The sequence below is a fragment of the Camelus ferus genome, chromosome 2 (assembly GCF_009834535.1).
Source record: "Camelus ferus isolate YT-003-E chromosome 2, BCGSAC_Cfer_1.0, whole genome shotgun sequence".
Lineage (NCBI taxonomy): Eukaryota > Metazoa > Chordata > Mammalia > Artiodactyla > Camelidae > Camelus > Camelus ferus.
The window spans coordinates 104,592,211-104,605,661 of NC_045697.1; the positions used below are offsets into that span (position 1 = coordinate 104,592,211).

Genomic DNA, 13,451 nt, shown 5'->3' on the forward strand with positions numbered 1-13,451 from the left:
TTGTAACTTCATAGGCTAACAAGTGGGAGGATTATTCCAACTACTTTGGGGAAGGGGCTGGGATTCCCAGGAATTGGGCCATCGCCTACTTTTTGACCTTTTATGGTCAGCCTTGAAACTGTTGTGACTGGCATGGCACCTGGGGAAGTACCATTTAACATGCTATTATATTTTAATGAGCGTATATTGAAGCTTAAGGTCTACTCAGAGTTGCATCTTCTGCATCTTGGTGCTGATTGCTGTGTCATTCTTTTAATGATTGTGCCCTGCCCTCTTCCCTCCTATCTCAATTCTCCACATTTTTCAGGATTAAAAAATTGCTGAGAATTTAAAATATGAAAAAAAAATTAATGATGATAATACTCTACTGCTACCACACTGAGAAGGATGATGAATGATAAAACGTAGATGTTCAGAAGCCTGTAAACGTCGGTGTATCCTGTGCTTGCCGTTTCTTACCTCGCTGTCTCCTTTTTCAGCTGCTGGCTGGCCGCTGGCCTTTTGATCACAATGACTTTGGCGTATTTCTCTGCAAGTTGTTCCCCTTTTTGCAGAAGTCCTCAGTGGGGATCACCGTCCTCAACCTCTGTGCTCTCAGCGTTGACAGGTAACCTGGTTCTTGCCCTCCATTCTTTTGTTGGGTTTAGAAAAGCATTTTTCTCAGAATGAAGTCAAGGAGCCTTAAGAATTGGTGCCGAGGACAGTTGCTCATTAGTTCCAAGGAATTAAAATGTGAACAATCTTGCTCTACTGTTTAGAATTGCTTTATGCAGTTGCTGGTTACTAGCCATCTTTGGTTCAGGCAATTTGTGCCTAGAGCATTTCGCCAACTATATCCATCTGGCATCTCTGTGGCAACAAAGGAAAACTGAACATGTTAGATGGAATGAACTTTGGAAAAGGAAATTCTAGGACATCCATATCCTGTATTTTCAATGGTAGATTTCTCATTTTAAAAAAAAAGAAGAAAACTATTCAATCATATTTATAACGCTGACTACTTAAACTGAGTGGTGAGAGCTCAGTATCGTAATGTTCTCTATGCTTTTTTGAATATGTGAAATGCTTCCTAATTTTTAGAAAGTGGACAACACAAGCACCCCTTGATCCAGCTCTGAAAAACCCATCAAGTGTCTCTAAGTCTTTCCAGAATTCTCCTCACACGTGGATGTCAAGACTTCTCTAAATAAGTCCTTCTGAATTCCACGAGCTTCTAGATGGTTCTTTGTATACCTCCTAATTTTTGTAGCAGGAATGATAAAAAATGAAGCTAGGAACTCTAACGCATTTTGCAGTGCTCTTTTATATTGAATATAATCCTTTGCAAATACTGTTTAATGTCCTATTTAATGGTTTACCTACAGTTTAGAAGAGGTGTTCACTTTTCCTTTCACACTCTGACAATCACTTTATTAGAGCACTTGAGTCCCATAATTATAGATATAAAGACCCATTTTCTTAAAGAAAATTTAAGTCTTTACAGACATTCTGTTATTTATCACTTACAATTAATTTTCAGGACCAAAACTGTTATAGTTAAAACATAAAAACACTCATCCCACGGGTAGTAGAAAATTATAATGGCATCCTTGTTGTAAATGTGTGATTCTAATGATTGTGAAACAGCAAAATGGTTAGTAGTGTTATTAAAGATATATTTATTGCTGAAATTAAAACAAAAATAATTCCATTAGCAGTTTAAACTGCAGTGTTGCTGTTGACAGAAATGCCACCACTGCAGTGGTAAACACAAAGAAATAATTTCATCACCTATTAGTAAGGATTCTCAGTGATTCCCAGGAAAACCTGACGTCTACATAGGTTTCTTTTGCATCAAATCAGATGTTCAGGGCTGTTGCATAAAAACATTTACATACCGTAGGTGGCCATGAATCACTTCCACTTGACAGATAATAAACTATGTTACTTGTGGCCATGCCCTAAAAAAAAAAAAAAGGAAATCTTTTATAATCTGGATTTTATTCATTAACAACTTCACACTGCTTTTCTCACCCTAGCACCCCAATAGCGTCTTTTCTTCTTGTAGCCAAAGTATTGTATTATCTAAAAATCAAAGCCATTAAATTACATCTATTACATTACTAACACATGTAAAAATGTTTTCCTGCATTTATCAAATTGTATATTTAGAGATGTAACTATGTATTCTCATTACAATATCCAATTAAAATTTTTAATTATAATATACCTTTAAAACCCATGTGAGGAGAAGAAATAAGAAAATAATCATGACAGGGGTAGGGTGTAGCTCAGTGGTAGAGTGCAGGCTTACCATGCACAAGGTCCTGGGTTCAATCCCCACTACCTCCACCAAAAAAAAAAAAAAAATAATAATAATAATTAATTAATTAATTTAAAAATAAATAAGTAAACCTAATTACCCCTCCCCCCAAAAAAAAAAACAAAAAAGAAAATAATCATGCCAATTTTAAAAAGAATTCTGTTTCCTATATGCATGGTCTTCCTATGATATTCTTAAATGTTATAAAGCTACACTTTTAAAACAGTGTGGTCCACACGCATAAATACACTGCCATGTCAATGGGAAAGACAGAAACAGGTGTTAGAGTGTACAGGAACAGAGTATAGGCTGAAATCACTTTCATTGTAATGAGGAAGGGAAAGATTCATCAATAAATAGTGCTATTTACCATCTGGAGGGAAAAACATGTTAAACTCTTATCTTGTACTATATATCAAAAATAATAATGTTTATAATTGTTACCATTTATTGTGCATTAGTATGTACCAGACCCCATTAAACATACTTTCCAGACATATTTTATCTTTACAGCAACACCTGTGATAATTGGTGCATAATTGTTCCCTTTTTACAGACGAAGAAGCTGAGGTTGAAAGAAGTTAATCAAGGCTACTCAGCTTCTAAGTTCTGGAGCCAGTAATCAAATAAAAGTTGCCTGTGTTCCTACCCGCTATGCTCAAGCATGCAAAAACTCAAACTATAAAGCAATAGAAGAAAATAGACTACTATCTTTTTGATTTCTAGAAAAAAGAAGACTTTTTGAACTTAAAAAGGATGGTAGAAATTCTGAATGAAACTATACATGTATTTTGGGACATGGAATTTTAAAACATTAAGATCAAACATTCATAAAATTAGAAAACAAAGCAAGAGATTGGGGAAAATACTTGCAGCAAAACTACAACCTGTTAATATTCATGGTATTTAAAGAGGTCACACAAATAGTAATTAAATCTTAAGACTTCCTTATAAAAAGGGCATGAAGGGGGTTATAGCTCAATGGTAGATCGCATGCTTACACGCACAAGGTCCTGGGTTCTATCCCCACTACCTCCATTAAAAAGAGGGAGGCATGAATATAAAAATCACCAAAGAAGAAATTAAAATGACTAATTAACATATGAATAATGTTCATATAATCAAAGAAATTCATATTAAAAAGCATGTTTTTCAGTATCTGGTGGTGGTAGAGATTGGAACAGCCCTTCCAGAAAGTAAAGTTCTACATATGTGTTTGCCTCCTGACCCAGTAATTACAGTTTTTAGGATCAATTCTAAGGAAACAATCCAAAATTTGAACAAAGAATTCTTGTGCAAAGATGTTCTACAAGTTCATTTACAGAAAACGTTGAAAGCAACCTTGTATTAATTAGGGAAATGGATAAGGATGTTAAATATAATTTGTATGTATGGGTATATGAATTTAAAATTCCTTGAAAGAAATTGTTAAGTATTATCAGTAGTTTTGTCAAGGGATGGGGTGATGGGTTTTTGTAACCTTCTACAAGCAGAAAAAAATCTCTGCAAGTTTGTTTACTTCTATTATCCAGTACCCATTTTCCTTATTTACTTTATGCCATTCTATACATTTTATTTTTCTCATTTTCCCAGCTCATTTCTATGACCTTTATTTTATATTAGCACTAATTTTCTATGTCTGGTCAGTTCTCAAACACAAGCACATACAGCACATTGACATGAATACAAAGGCCTGTGTCCGGGGAGAAAAATACATGTATGTGCCTAGCTCAGAGTTACTTCCATGCCTACCTACTCTTGCCTTTACAAGAGTGCCATCAAATTTGGGGAAATATCATGTTATTAAACAATTAAACTCGATCCCAAAGGTTACGTAAAAACTAGGATGATAATGAGTTTTAGAAAAGAGTCACTCAGCGTTCTAAAAGCACTGCGCCTCTGGGGAAACATCTAACTGAACCCAGACAAGAATGGGAGAAAAACAAGAGTGAGGAACAGAAGGATAAAGACAAGGCAGTTGCTTGGCTCCTATAAATAGTAAAACGTATTTTAAGGCAGCCAGGTATAGTCCCCTGAGGAGAGAGCCATTGACGAAAAGGAGGAAAGGATTTGCTTGGTTTGATAAGCAGTACCTGCAACTTTTCCTCCCTGCAGTACATGTTCAAAATCTAGAGTAGCTGCTGTACATCGTGTGACATGGCCTGGGAAGGGTCCCTTTCATAGTTCATATGAATCTGTTCGATACATTTTTTCTTTTTTCTTTTTTCCCCTCTTAACGGAGGCACTGGGGATTGACCTCAGGACTTTGTGCATGCCAAGCATGCAGTGCAGTCTACCCCTGAGCTATACTCCTGACCCCCAATACATCTATTCTTGATGAAAAATACTATAGGGCACTATATCATGAATTATCCCTGAATTGGAAAGCATAATTCATAATTTAATTCAACAGGGAGACTTGTTGGGAATGGTATGATGGACAGACATGAAAAATAAGTCTCGGTTGTTTTCCTGTAGGAGTCTCCATTGTTGTGAAGACACTGACCTGGGAATGAGGGAGAATGAAATGTATTGTGGAGGTGTTCAGGGGGTGGATTTCCCAAACCACCTACATCATCAAAACCCTCCATTCCTTCGCTAGCTCACATGTTCCGCCCCCACTATCCTCCTTGGGTTAATCTCAGAGGACTGTCTTGCTGAACTTCAGTCTCCCCAGTATAAGCCACCCCTGTGAGCAGGGGAGAGCGGTAGGGAGCAGGGAGGAGACAATCGGACTGGAAGTGGGGGCATTAGGTCATAAATTCCAATCTCTGGAGTAGATTGACCTCACCCATACGATGTCCTCCCCTCTCTCAGGCATGGAGAAAAACTAACTAAATGTTCAATCACAAATGATCAGTTATGTATCTAATGAAATATTCTTGGTTTGGAAAAAAAAAGAAAAAAAAAGAATGCCAAGCGTCTTTTCATTAAGATTTGCTCCCAGTTTTAGATCAAGGAGATGAACCATTTTAACATTCCACTTTCACAAAAATCTGCCTTAACCCAGGAGGTTTTTTCTTGGTAGTAAATTCATTGTCATTGCCTGGGGCCTTTATTAATTTTGCGTTTCATTGGGTACTGACTCCCAACTTTGGGACCTTTACTGAGGGAATCTATTTTAACATTTCTATTTCAAATCTTTCACACTAGAGAATGAATCATTCACACTTAATTCCTGAAGTTTCTAGATACCATTTGCTTTGAGTCTTGATTCAGTTGCACTGTATTCTACTAAAAATAAGAGAATCCCTTTTTTAAAAAAATAAAGCAAGGAGTAAAAAGAGGGAAATTGGAACCTGTTACAAAACAATTTCCAACTTGGGAATCCCTGCTTTCATTTTATGGGCTGAATCAAATTATGGGTCAGGAAGAGCTCCCAGGATTTTTTTGTATTTTCTTTCAAATATGATACTTATCGCTCATTTCAGAGTTGTTGTTTTTGAGGGAAAATAAAAAGTATCTGTACATCCAAGTTCTGTACAGTTTATTACCTCATTGATTGCTCAGTGAATACGAATACTGTGGGATCAAAGAAAAGGTCTAGTTTCCTCTTTAGGCTTTTAATCTGAATAAAGAAAACACGGCAGAGAAAGCACATCACTTGTACCGGAACGGATGACCTTTCACTGCTCATTTCAGCCATGGACTTGTCTCAGTTGAACCTTTTCACTAATTCCTCCTCAGTTCTAACTTTCATTTATTGTTATTTCACATTGCTAGTCCCTTAAGAATAAGATAAACAGGAATTTCAGAAAAAGACTGCGGAAATTTGGAAAAAGATTTTCACTGCTATCCAAGCTTCATCAGTGAAATAATTTTGTTTAATGCTGAAGCAGTATACTTCTAACATGAATGAATTTTTCCCAGCAAAATATGAATAACTAGCCATTACCAATAATTCAAATATCCCATAAGGGACAAGCTTTAATGGCACTTTGAGTTTGTTTCAGGAAGAAAAAAAGGGGGCAGGGACTGGAAAGAGGGATTCAATGCTATTCTTTGTAAGTTTAACAGTCATATTTAAAGTGGAAAATGATGCGGGTCAGACCAGTAAAAAGGTCTGGGTACAGCTCCAAATTGTAGTTAAAAGTTGCCTGGGGAAGGAGGCTGTAAAAAGATAAAACTCTTTTAACAACTACTCCAGATGGCGTGTAACTAGATACCTGGGAAGGATGCAAAGAGCCATTAATAGGGCAACTTTGTTTGATTTGCCCCAAACTCAAAGCCATGTCAGTCCTTCATCCCTTGTTTCAAGTAATTGGTCAGTGGCCTCTGTGATATTCTCAAAGGTGTATCCTAATTCAAGAAGCATGGAAGTGATTTTTCTGAAAGACTTCAGTTTTATGTAGACGGGGGCTTGGTTTCTCCTAGTTCTCATGGTGTTAGGATTTGCCTTTCACGCTGGGTGTAGGGCAACTCGGGGTCTCATCTTGGGATCTGTTCCCTGTCACACATAGTTACTCATTCTTTTATCCTAAACGCTGTGGTCAAGATCAGGCGACTGGTTCATTTTGCCACCTCATTTTTCTTTGATAACAAACGACCCCCAAACAGTGGTTTAAAGCAACCATCATTTTCTTATGATCTGACCACGTTGTAGGGAAGGAATTTGAGCAGTTCTTCTGCTCCTGGTCACTTGGACTGGGGTCTCATGGTGGATTTCAGCTGAGCTTGCTTCATGGGTCCAAGACTCACATGACTGGCCCCTTGGCAGGAACATCTGAGCTGAGCAGAGCCCATCTCCCTCTCCATGCAGCCCGGGGCATCTCGCCCTCTCCAGCAGGCCCAGGGCTCCAGGCTAGAACCCGCTGCACGCCTCAGGGGCCAGGCATGAAACTGGCAAAGCATCCTTCCAGCTGAGCTCAACTGGTCAAGGCAGCCACAGGCCAGTCCAGTGGAATGACTCAACTGAAGAGAAGTGTCCAAATATCTGCAGCTACTTTTTAAAAAATTTCTTTCTTTTTCTTTTTTCTTTTTTTAATATGTATTTTTATTGAAGTATATTTTTTATTTTTTTATTTGAAGTATAGTTGACTTACAGTTAAGTTAGTTGACTTACATTTAGGTTGTATTTGTACGTTGTAATTGTAAGCTAGTTGACTTACAGTTAAGTTAGTTTCTGGGGCACAGTGAGGTGATTCAGTTATACACATGTAAATGTACATTCTTTTTCAGATGATTTTCCATTATAGGTTATTTCAAGGTATTAAATATAACTCCCTGTTCTATACAGTAGGTCCTTGTTCATCTATTTTATATATAGTAGTGTATATCTGCTAATTCAAAACTCCTAATTTATCCCTTCCGCCCTTTTCCTTTTGGTAACTGTAAGTTTGTTTTCTATGTCTGTGAGTCTGTTTCTGTTTTGTGAATATGTTCATTTACATCATATTTTAGATTCCCCATATAAGTGATACCACATATTTGTCTTTCTCTGTCTGACTTACTTCACTTAATATGATCATCTCTAGGTCTATCCACATTGCTGCAAATGCCAGTATTTCGTCCTTCCACAGCTATCTTTTAAGCCTTCACCTGGCTTCTCTTTAAAATTCTTCCTGATAGTATTCAACCTCCAAACCTCTGTATGGCAGTTGGGTTGCCTATCACATAAGAGATACAAATCATAAACAAACATTATAAATGGTCACATTTGCTCTCAATGTGCAGACATAAAGATATAAGTGCCACTTCACCTTATGGAAGTGGCAAAACTGAAGAAAAATAAATTCTAATGAAGGCAAGCATTGACAGGCACTTAGTAGAGACATTTTTTAAAGGTACTTAAGCTACTTTTTCCTTCCCTTGATTCACTATTTGCACTCAAAATAATTAACCCAGGAAAATCATTCAAAAAGGGAAAAAAATCTGTATGTGCAAATGTATTTATACTCATGTTATTCACAACCTTGAAACGCCAGAAACTATGATGTGATTATAGGAGAAAGATTTAGGTAAATTGTACAATATGTTGTTATACCGTGTAGCCATGAAATTAATAAATGCTATGCCTGTGTAGAAACATAAGTATGTTTTATAATGAAAAGTGAATAAAGTCAAAAAATAAAATTGTAACTGATAAGGTTATAATATATATCCAAACTGCTTATGAGAATAGAAATGGGCAAAGAATGAGAAGAAATGAAAATGGGTTATGTTGAAGTGATATCTTTTGAATTTAAGTTCCTTTTACACTGTTTTAAAGTAAATTCAATAATATTTACTTTTAACTTAATGAGTTTCCCAGATCATACCTTAAAGATTCAGAAACATACGTTAAATGCCTCTAGCCTTGAAAACAAGTAAAAATCTATTTATAGACATATACAGTAACAAACATCTTTACATAAATAAAACATGTAATTTATTCTTTTATTCTGGCATGCCACATGACATTTTGGCATGTCAGGGGACAAGGTGGTGTCATGGGAAAAGACAGCCCTGGGACTTTGCAGACCAGAACCCTGACCCAGGCAGAGGATGTGGTACCACACCAGTCCTCAGTTTCCCAACCAGAACATGAGGGGAGAAAGATCAGCCCAAAAGTCCTTCTTGGTTTTATGTTATTTGATTCTAGGATTCTAAAAGTATTAGCTCTTTATCTGTTGCCTAATTCAGGGCTGGCTTGAAAAATAAGAAAATGTTCGGAGTGTATACTGGCTTTGGCCAATACAAATAAATGCATGGTAAGGAAACAAACAAAGACGCTTAATTCAACAGATATTTATCTGGCACCTATGGTATGTTGGTCTTGTGACCAACATACAAAGTATCCGTCCTATGGAGCTTATGGTCTTTTTATTTATTTATATATTGTTTATTTTTGTTTTGGGGGTGGAGCTTATATTCTAAAGGGAGAGGTAGACATAGACAAAAAATAAATGAGTAGAAGAATTGGTTGGTCTCATGGTAGTAAGTGCTACGGAGAAAAATAATCGGAGTGAGTGGGGCGGGGAAGCTGGCAACTTTGAATAGGGTGTCCAGGGAAGGCCTCGCTGAAAAGACACTGCTGCGTAAAGGCCTGAAAGAAGTGGCGAGGCGGCTCTGAGGACACCTGCAGGCATTCCCGCTGAGGTGGGAACCCACTGGGGGATTTGAGCAGAGAGGTAACATGACTGGCTGACACTTTAACAGGTTCACCCCAGTCGCTGTGTTGGGGGCAGACTGCAGGAGGGCAAGGTGGACACAGGGAGACCAGTTAGGAAGCTACTGCAGTAATCCGGGTGGATGGTAACAGATGAGATCGAGAGAAGTGGTTGCACCTGGATGCATTTTGAAGGACGAGGTTGCAAGGTTTGCTAAAGAATTGAATGTGTGGTGGAAAAGAGAAAGAGGAGTGAAGGCTAACTTCAGGGTTTGAGACCTGAGATGGCAGACTGGAGAGGGCAAGGAAGAGGGCAAGGAAGAAGACCCAGAGTCTGGTTTGGGTGAGTCTCAATGCCTACGAGATATCTGAATGGAGATCTCAAGTAGGCTGGTGGACATACAAATCTAGAGGTAGAGGTGAGGTTCTAGGCTACAGTTATAAATTTGAGAATTAACTATCAGCATGTAGAGAGTTCTAATGCCATGAGACTAGATGAGATCACTAAGAGTGTGTAGATAGAAAAGAAAAGCGGTCCAAGGACTAAGGAGAAATCCAATGGTAAGAGCTTGAGGTGTGGGCATGATCTAGCCAAGGAGATGAGATGGAGTGGCCAGTCTCATAAGCAGGATGAAAACCAGGAGAATGTGGTCAAAACCAAGTGCAGAAAGCATTTCAAAGAGGAAGGATTATCTCTAGAATATCAGTTGTTGGTGGTCGGCTCTACACTTGCAAATTTTCTATGGAGTGAGGATGTCATATATATGCACTGACTTGATTGAAGGCTGTTTATGATAACACCTACCAAGCACACAATATTGTGTGTGTGTGCGCACGCACGTGCATGTGCGTGCTGTGTCATTATCCCCCAAATAGAAATCATTTTTGGAACATCCTGTATTTCCTATTTTCCACACCTTTCCCCATGTCCATCATCACAAATGATTGTTTCTAATTGATTTTATGGTTGTTTTCTCATCTCATGGAGATGTTATCAAGATCAGTGTGATCACAAATGGAAAATATTCTAATTCTCAGTCACATGGGTTAATTAAAGCACAGACTGATTATGAATCATTTGCTCAACTAGACACTAAAAATTACTTCTATTTATTTTTAAATGTTGAATTTACATTGTGTTTTAGACATGTAATATTCTGGGAACTCAGAGGCATATTATAAAATGAAGCTGGTCTGTGAATATATTCATCATAAGAATACATAGACCACATTTTCTTACTTAAACCACATTCTATTTCCAACCCTGCCTAAGAAATCTGGCTTTTTTACTGTCTTAAGAGATAAAGTGTTTTATTCATATCACCTTTCCTGATAACCGATCTAAGAGGAGGGGAGAAGAAAACAGATAAAACTCATTGACAGCCTCAGGATAGAGACATCCCGTCTCTGTTCCTTTTAGCTTTTACTGGACATCAGGCTGCCTGTTGAACAAGGCAGCAAAGAGAAATAAACAGAAGGAGAGAGTATATATAGCACTCTTTATTCCACTAGTAATAACCATAAATTTTAAAATGCAATGTTGGCTATGTCATAAAAGGATTTCCCTGGTCTGTATGCATAGCTGTATTTTATTCCATTCTGAACTCATCTGGGCTTTGTCAGAGGTTCCTATTGCACACCAATCTTATTTATCCTAAAAATCTGCGAAACACGTCTCCAGCAAATTGTGCTGTCTGTATGCCACGTGGCACCATCGTGCATGCCAAAACTATAGGTTCTCATCTACAGGGAAGAACAGAGTCACGTAATTCCTAGGAGCTGAGTTTTCGCAGGTAATGAGATGTGCTGAGACAGAACGCTATGTGGAAGTGATGCAGCTCATTTTGGTGGCGAAGGGTAGTTTGTAACTGGCCTTGGCTTTACTGACTTATTCCCCATGAAGTTGCCTGGCCTGCAAAGCCATGTGCACCTGTCTCCAATGCCTTGGTCTGTTTTACAGCCTTCTTCTGGCATTATCTTCTGAAAGCTATAAAAAGAGAATGTTTCCTTTCCATTACAACAGCAACAAAAATTTCAAGAATGAAGCCACAAAAATACCATACCACATCCCAGGTCCCTTCTTAATAGTAAGTCTGAAAGCACTCCATCACATCAGGTCAAAGAGCACAGAGTTTCCGAAACCAGACTTTCTTTAGACTTCATATTTAAATGTGATTATTATCATAAAAATATTTAGGTCAAAAATCAGGCAAATGCGATTTCTTAATGCCCGTTGGTTTTTGATCGGCATAATTGTTCAGTTACATTTATATCCTACGCTTCTGTATGAACCATTCTTTTCTGTTAGACTATAAACCCTAAAGATTAGGAACCGAGGTATCTTTAGCTCAGTTTTATATAGTCCAGCACAGGGCCATATGGGAGAGATACAGTCATTCTTTGACATTTTAAAATATTATTATTAGGTATATTATTTATTTACTAAAACGGCCACCTGGTACAAGTCCAATGTGTTCATATTTTGAGGGTAGAAGAGAGAGAAAACAATGTAAATCTATGGCAACTCTTCACTTAAGGGTATCTAGATCCACTTCATAGATAATATTTCAAGTTTTTTAATACGTAAAGAGAATTACGATATTACCATAACCAGTACCAGCAGCTTACAGTACAGCTTCCATCATCTAATCTTTTCCTTAAAAAAAATGTTCCTGCTTAAAAAATATAGGCACACCTATCTGATGCCACCACGTTCTAAACCCTCACAAGATTTTGCTAGACCCCAAGGGAGGATCTCAGACTCAGGCCTGCCTTGTAACTGATCTCCAAATGGGTGGAACTTTTAATGGCCCCACTTGTTTTTCACACCAGGGCTCACAGAGAGTTCCTAAAAAGTCAATGGTTGGTTGCTGGCCAATGGAAGGAGCTTTCCAACATTTACAATTTTTATTTCATTGAAAAAAACTTAAAATTTCCTAACAACTTGATTCCATCACCCCCCTTTTTCTCCCCAGGTACAGAGCAGTTGCCTCCTGGAGTCGTGTTCAGGGCATTGGGATTCCCTTGGTCACAGCCATTGAGATCGTCTCCATCTGGATCCTTTCTTTTATCCTGGCCATCCCTGAAGCCATCGGCTTCGTCATGGTGCCCTTTGAGTACAAGGGTGAACAGCACAAAACCTGTATGCTCAATGCCACATCAAAATTCATGGAGGTATGAATAGTATAAAGGGAATTAATTGTGTGTGTGGTGGGGGGGTCTTCATTTATACTTTACCATCGCCAAGACTTGTTATCTGTACAATGCCAAGTGTGGTTTACACTGCTAGTTCAAATATCCTTCAGTTGCATGAAAAGCAGATGTTAAAGCAGGGCTTAGCTTCTTGAATAGGACAACCATTTTGTCTTCACTCTTATATTGTAGCACAACTGTAGACACAACTGTTGCTCTGCACCAACTCCTCAGAATTCTGGAACAACTTTACTAAGAAAAGAAAGATGGACATGTATGTATGTAGTGCTATTTGTTTTGATAATAAGGAAAGCAGCACAACAATTCCCATCTGACAGACACGCTGATACTTATTTTATATTATTTGGGGTAATCCATGTTGCTCACACATTTTTTTAAAGATAGATTTACTAATTCAAAGTAGAAAGTCATTCTCCCATTGTGCTTATATTAGTATAGATTCAAATATGCAAATAATAGAATTTTGCAGAACTTTCTAAAAAGTGTTTATTTTAGTGTAACAAATTCAGTTGTTGTTTAATACACCCGACCACATTAACTTTGCTGAAAAGCTTAATCACATGACTGAGAGTATCAGGAAACATGTTTGAAATGCATATTCCCTTTGTAAAACTAGTCACATGTCGCCCAGGGATAAAAACCAAAAGGGTAGCTGTTTCTTTTAAATCAGCATTACTTAGTGCTTTGATGCAAGTTTTGCACAGCTCAGATTCACACTTACTCGTTTACAGACATCTCAAGGTATGTTTTCCTACCTTGGAAAATTCACAAAATTAGTGGTTTTACAGTTGACCAGTTATCCTGCTTGGAAATTCTTTGAAAATTAAAAATACTCATGAACACTGCCAA

At 37.7% G+C, this 13,451-nt stretch overlaps 2 protein-coding genes across 2 annotated transcripts in view; one reads left to right on the forward strand and one right to left on the reverse strand.

Moving 5' to 3' along the window:
* The window catches only part of TTC29 (tetratricopeptide repeat domain 29), a 724,023-nt gene that overhangs the window by 646,636 nt on the left and 63,936 nt on the right, over positions 1 to 13,451 (reverse strand). The window contains exons 2-3 of the mRNA XM_032464537.1: positions 1,878 to 1,940; positions 460 to 849 (exon numbers count right to left, since the gene is read on the reverse strand). The gene's annotated coding sequence lies outside the window, so the exon portion shown is untranslated. The remainder of the gene's footprint in view (positions 1 to 459; positions 850 to 1,877; positions 1,941 to 13,451) is intronic.
* The window catches only part of EDNRA (endothelin receptor type A), a 62,314-nt gene that overhangs the window by 36,855 nt on the left and 12,008 nt on the right, over positions 1 to 13,451 (forward strand). The window contains exons 3-4 of the mRNA XM_032464583.1: positions 480 to 607; positions 12,365 to 12,563. Coding sequence (XP_032320474.1) covers positions 480 to 607; positions 12,365 to 12,563 — 327 coding nt within the window. The remainder of the gene's footprint in view (positions 1 to 479; positions 608 to 12,364; positions 12,564 to 13,451) is intronic.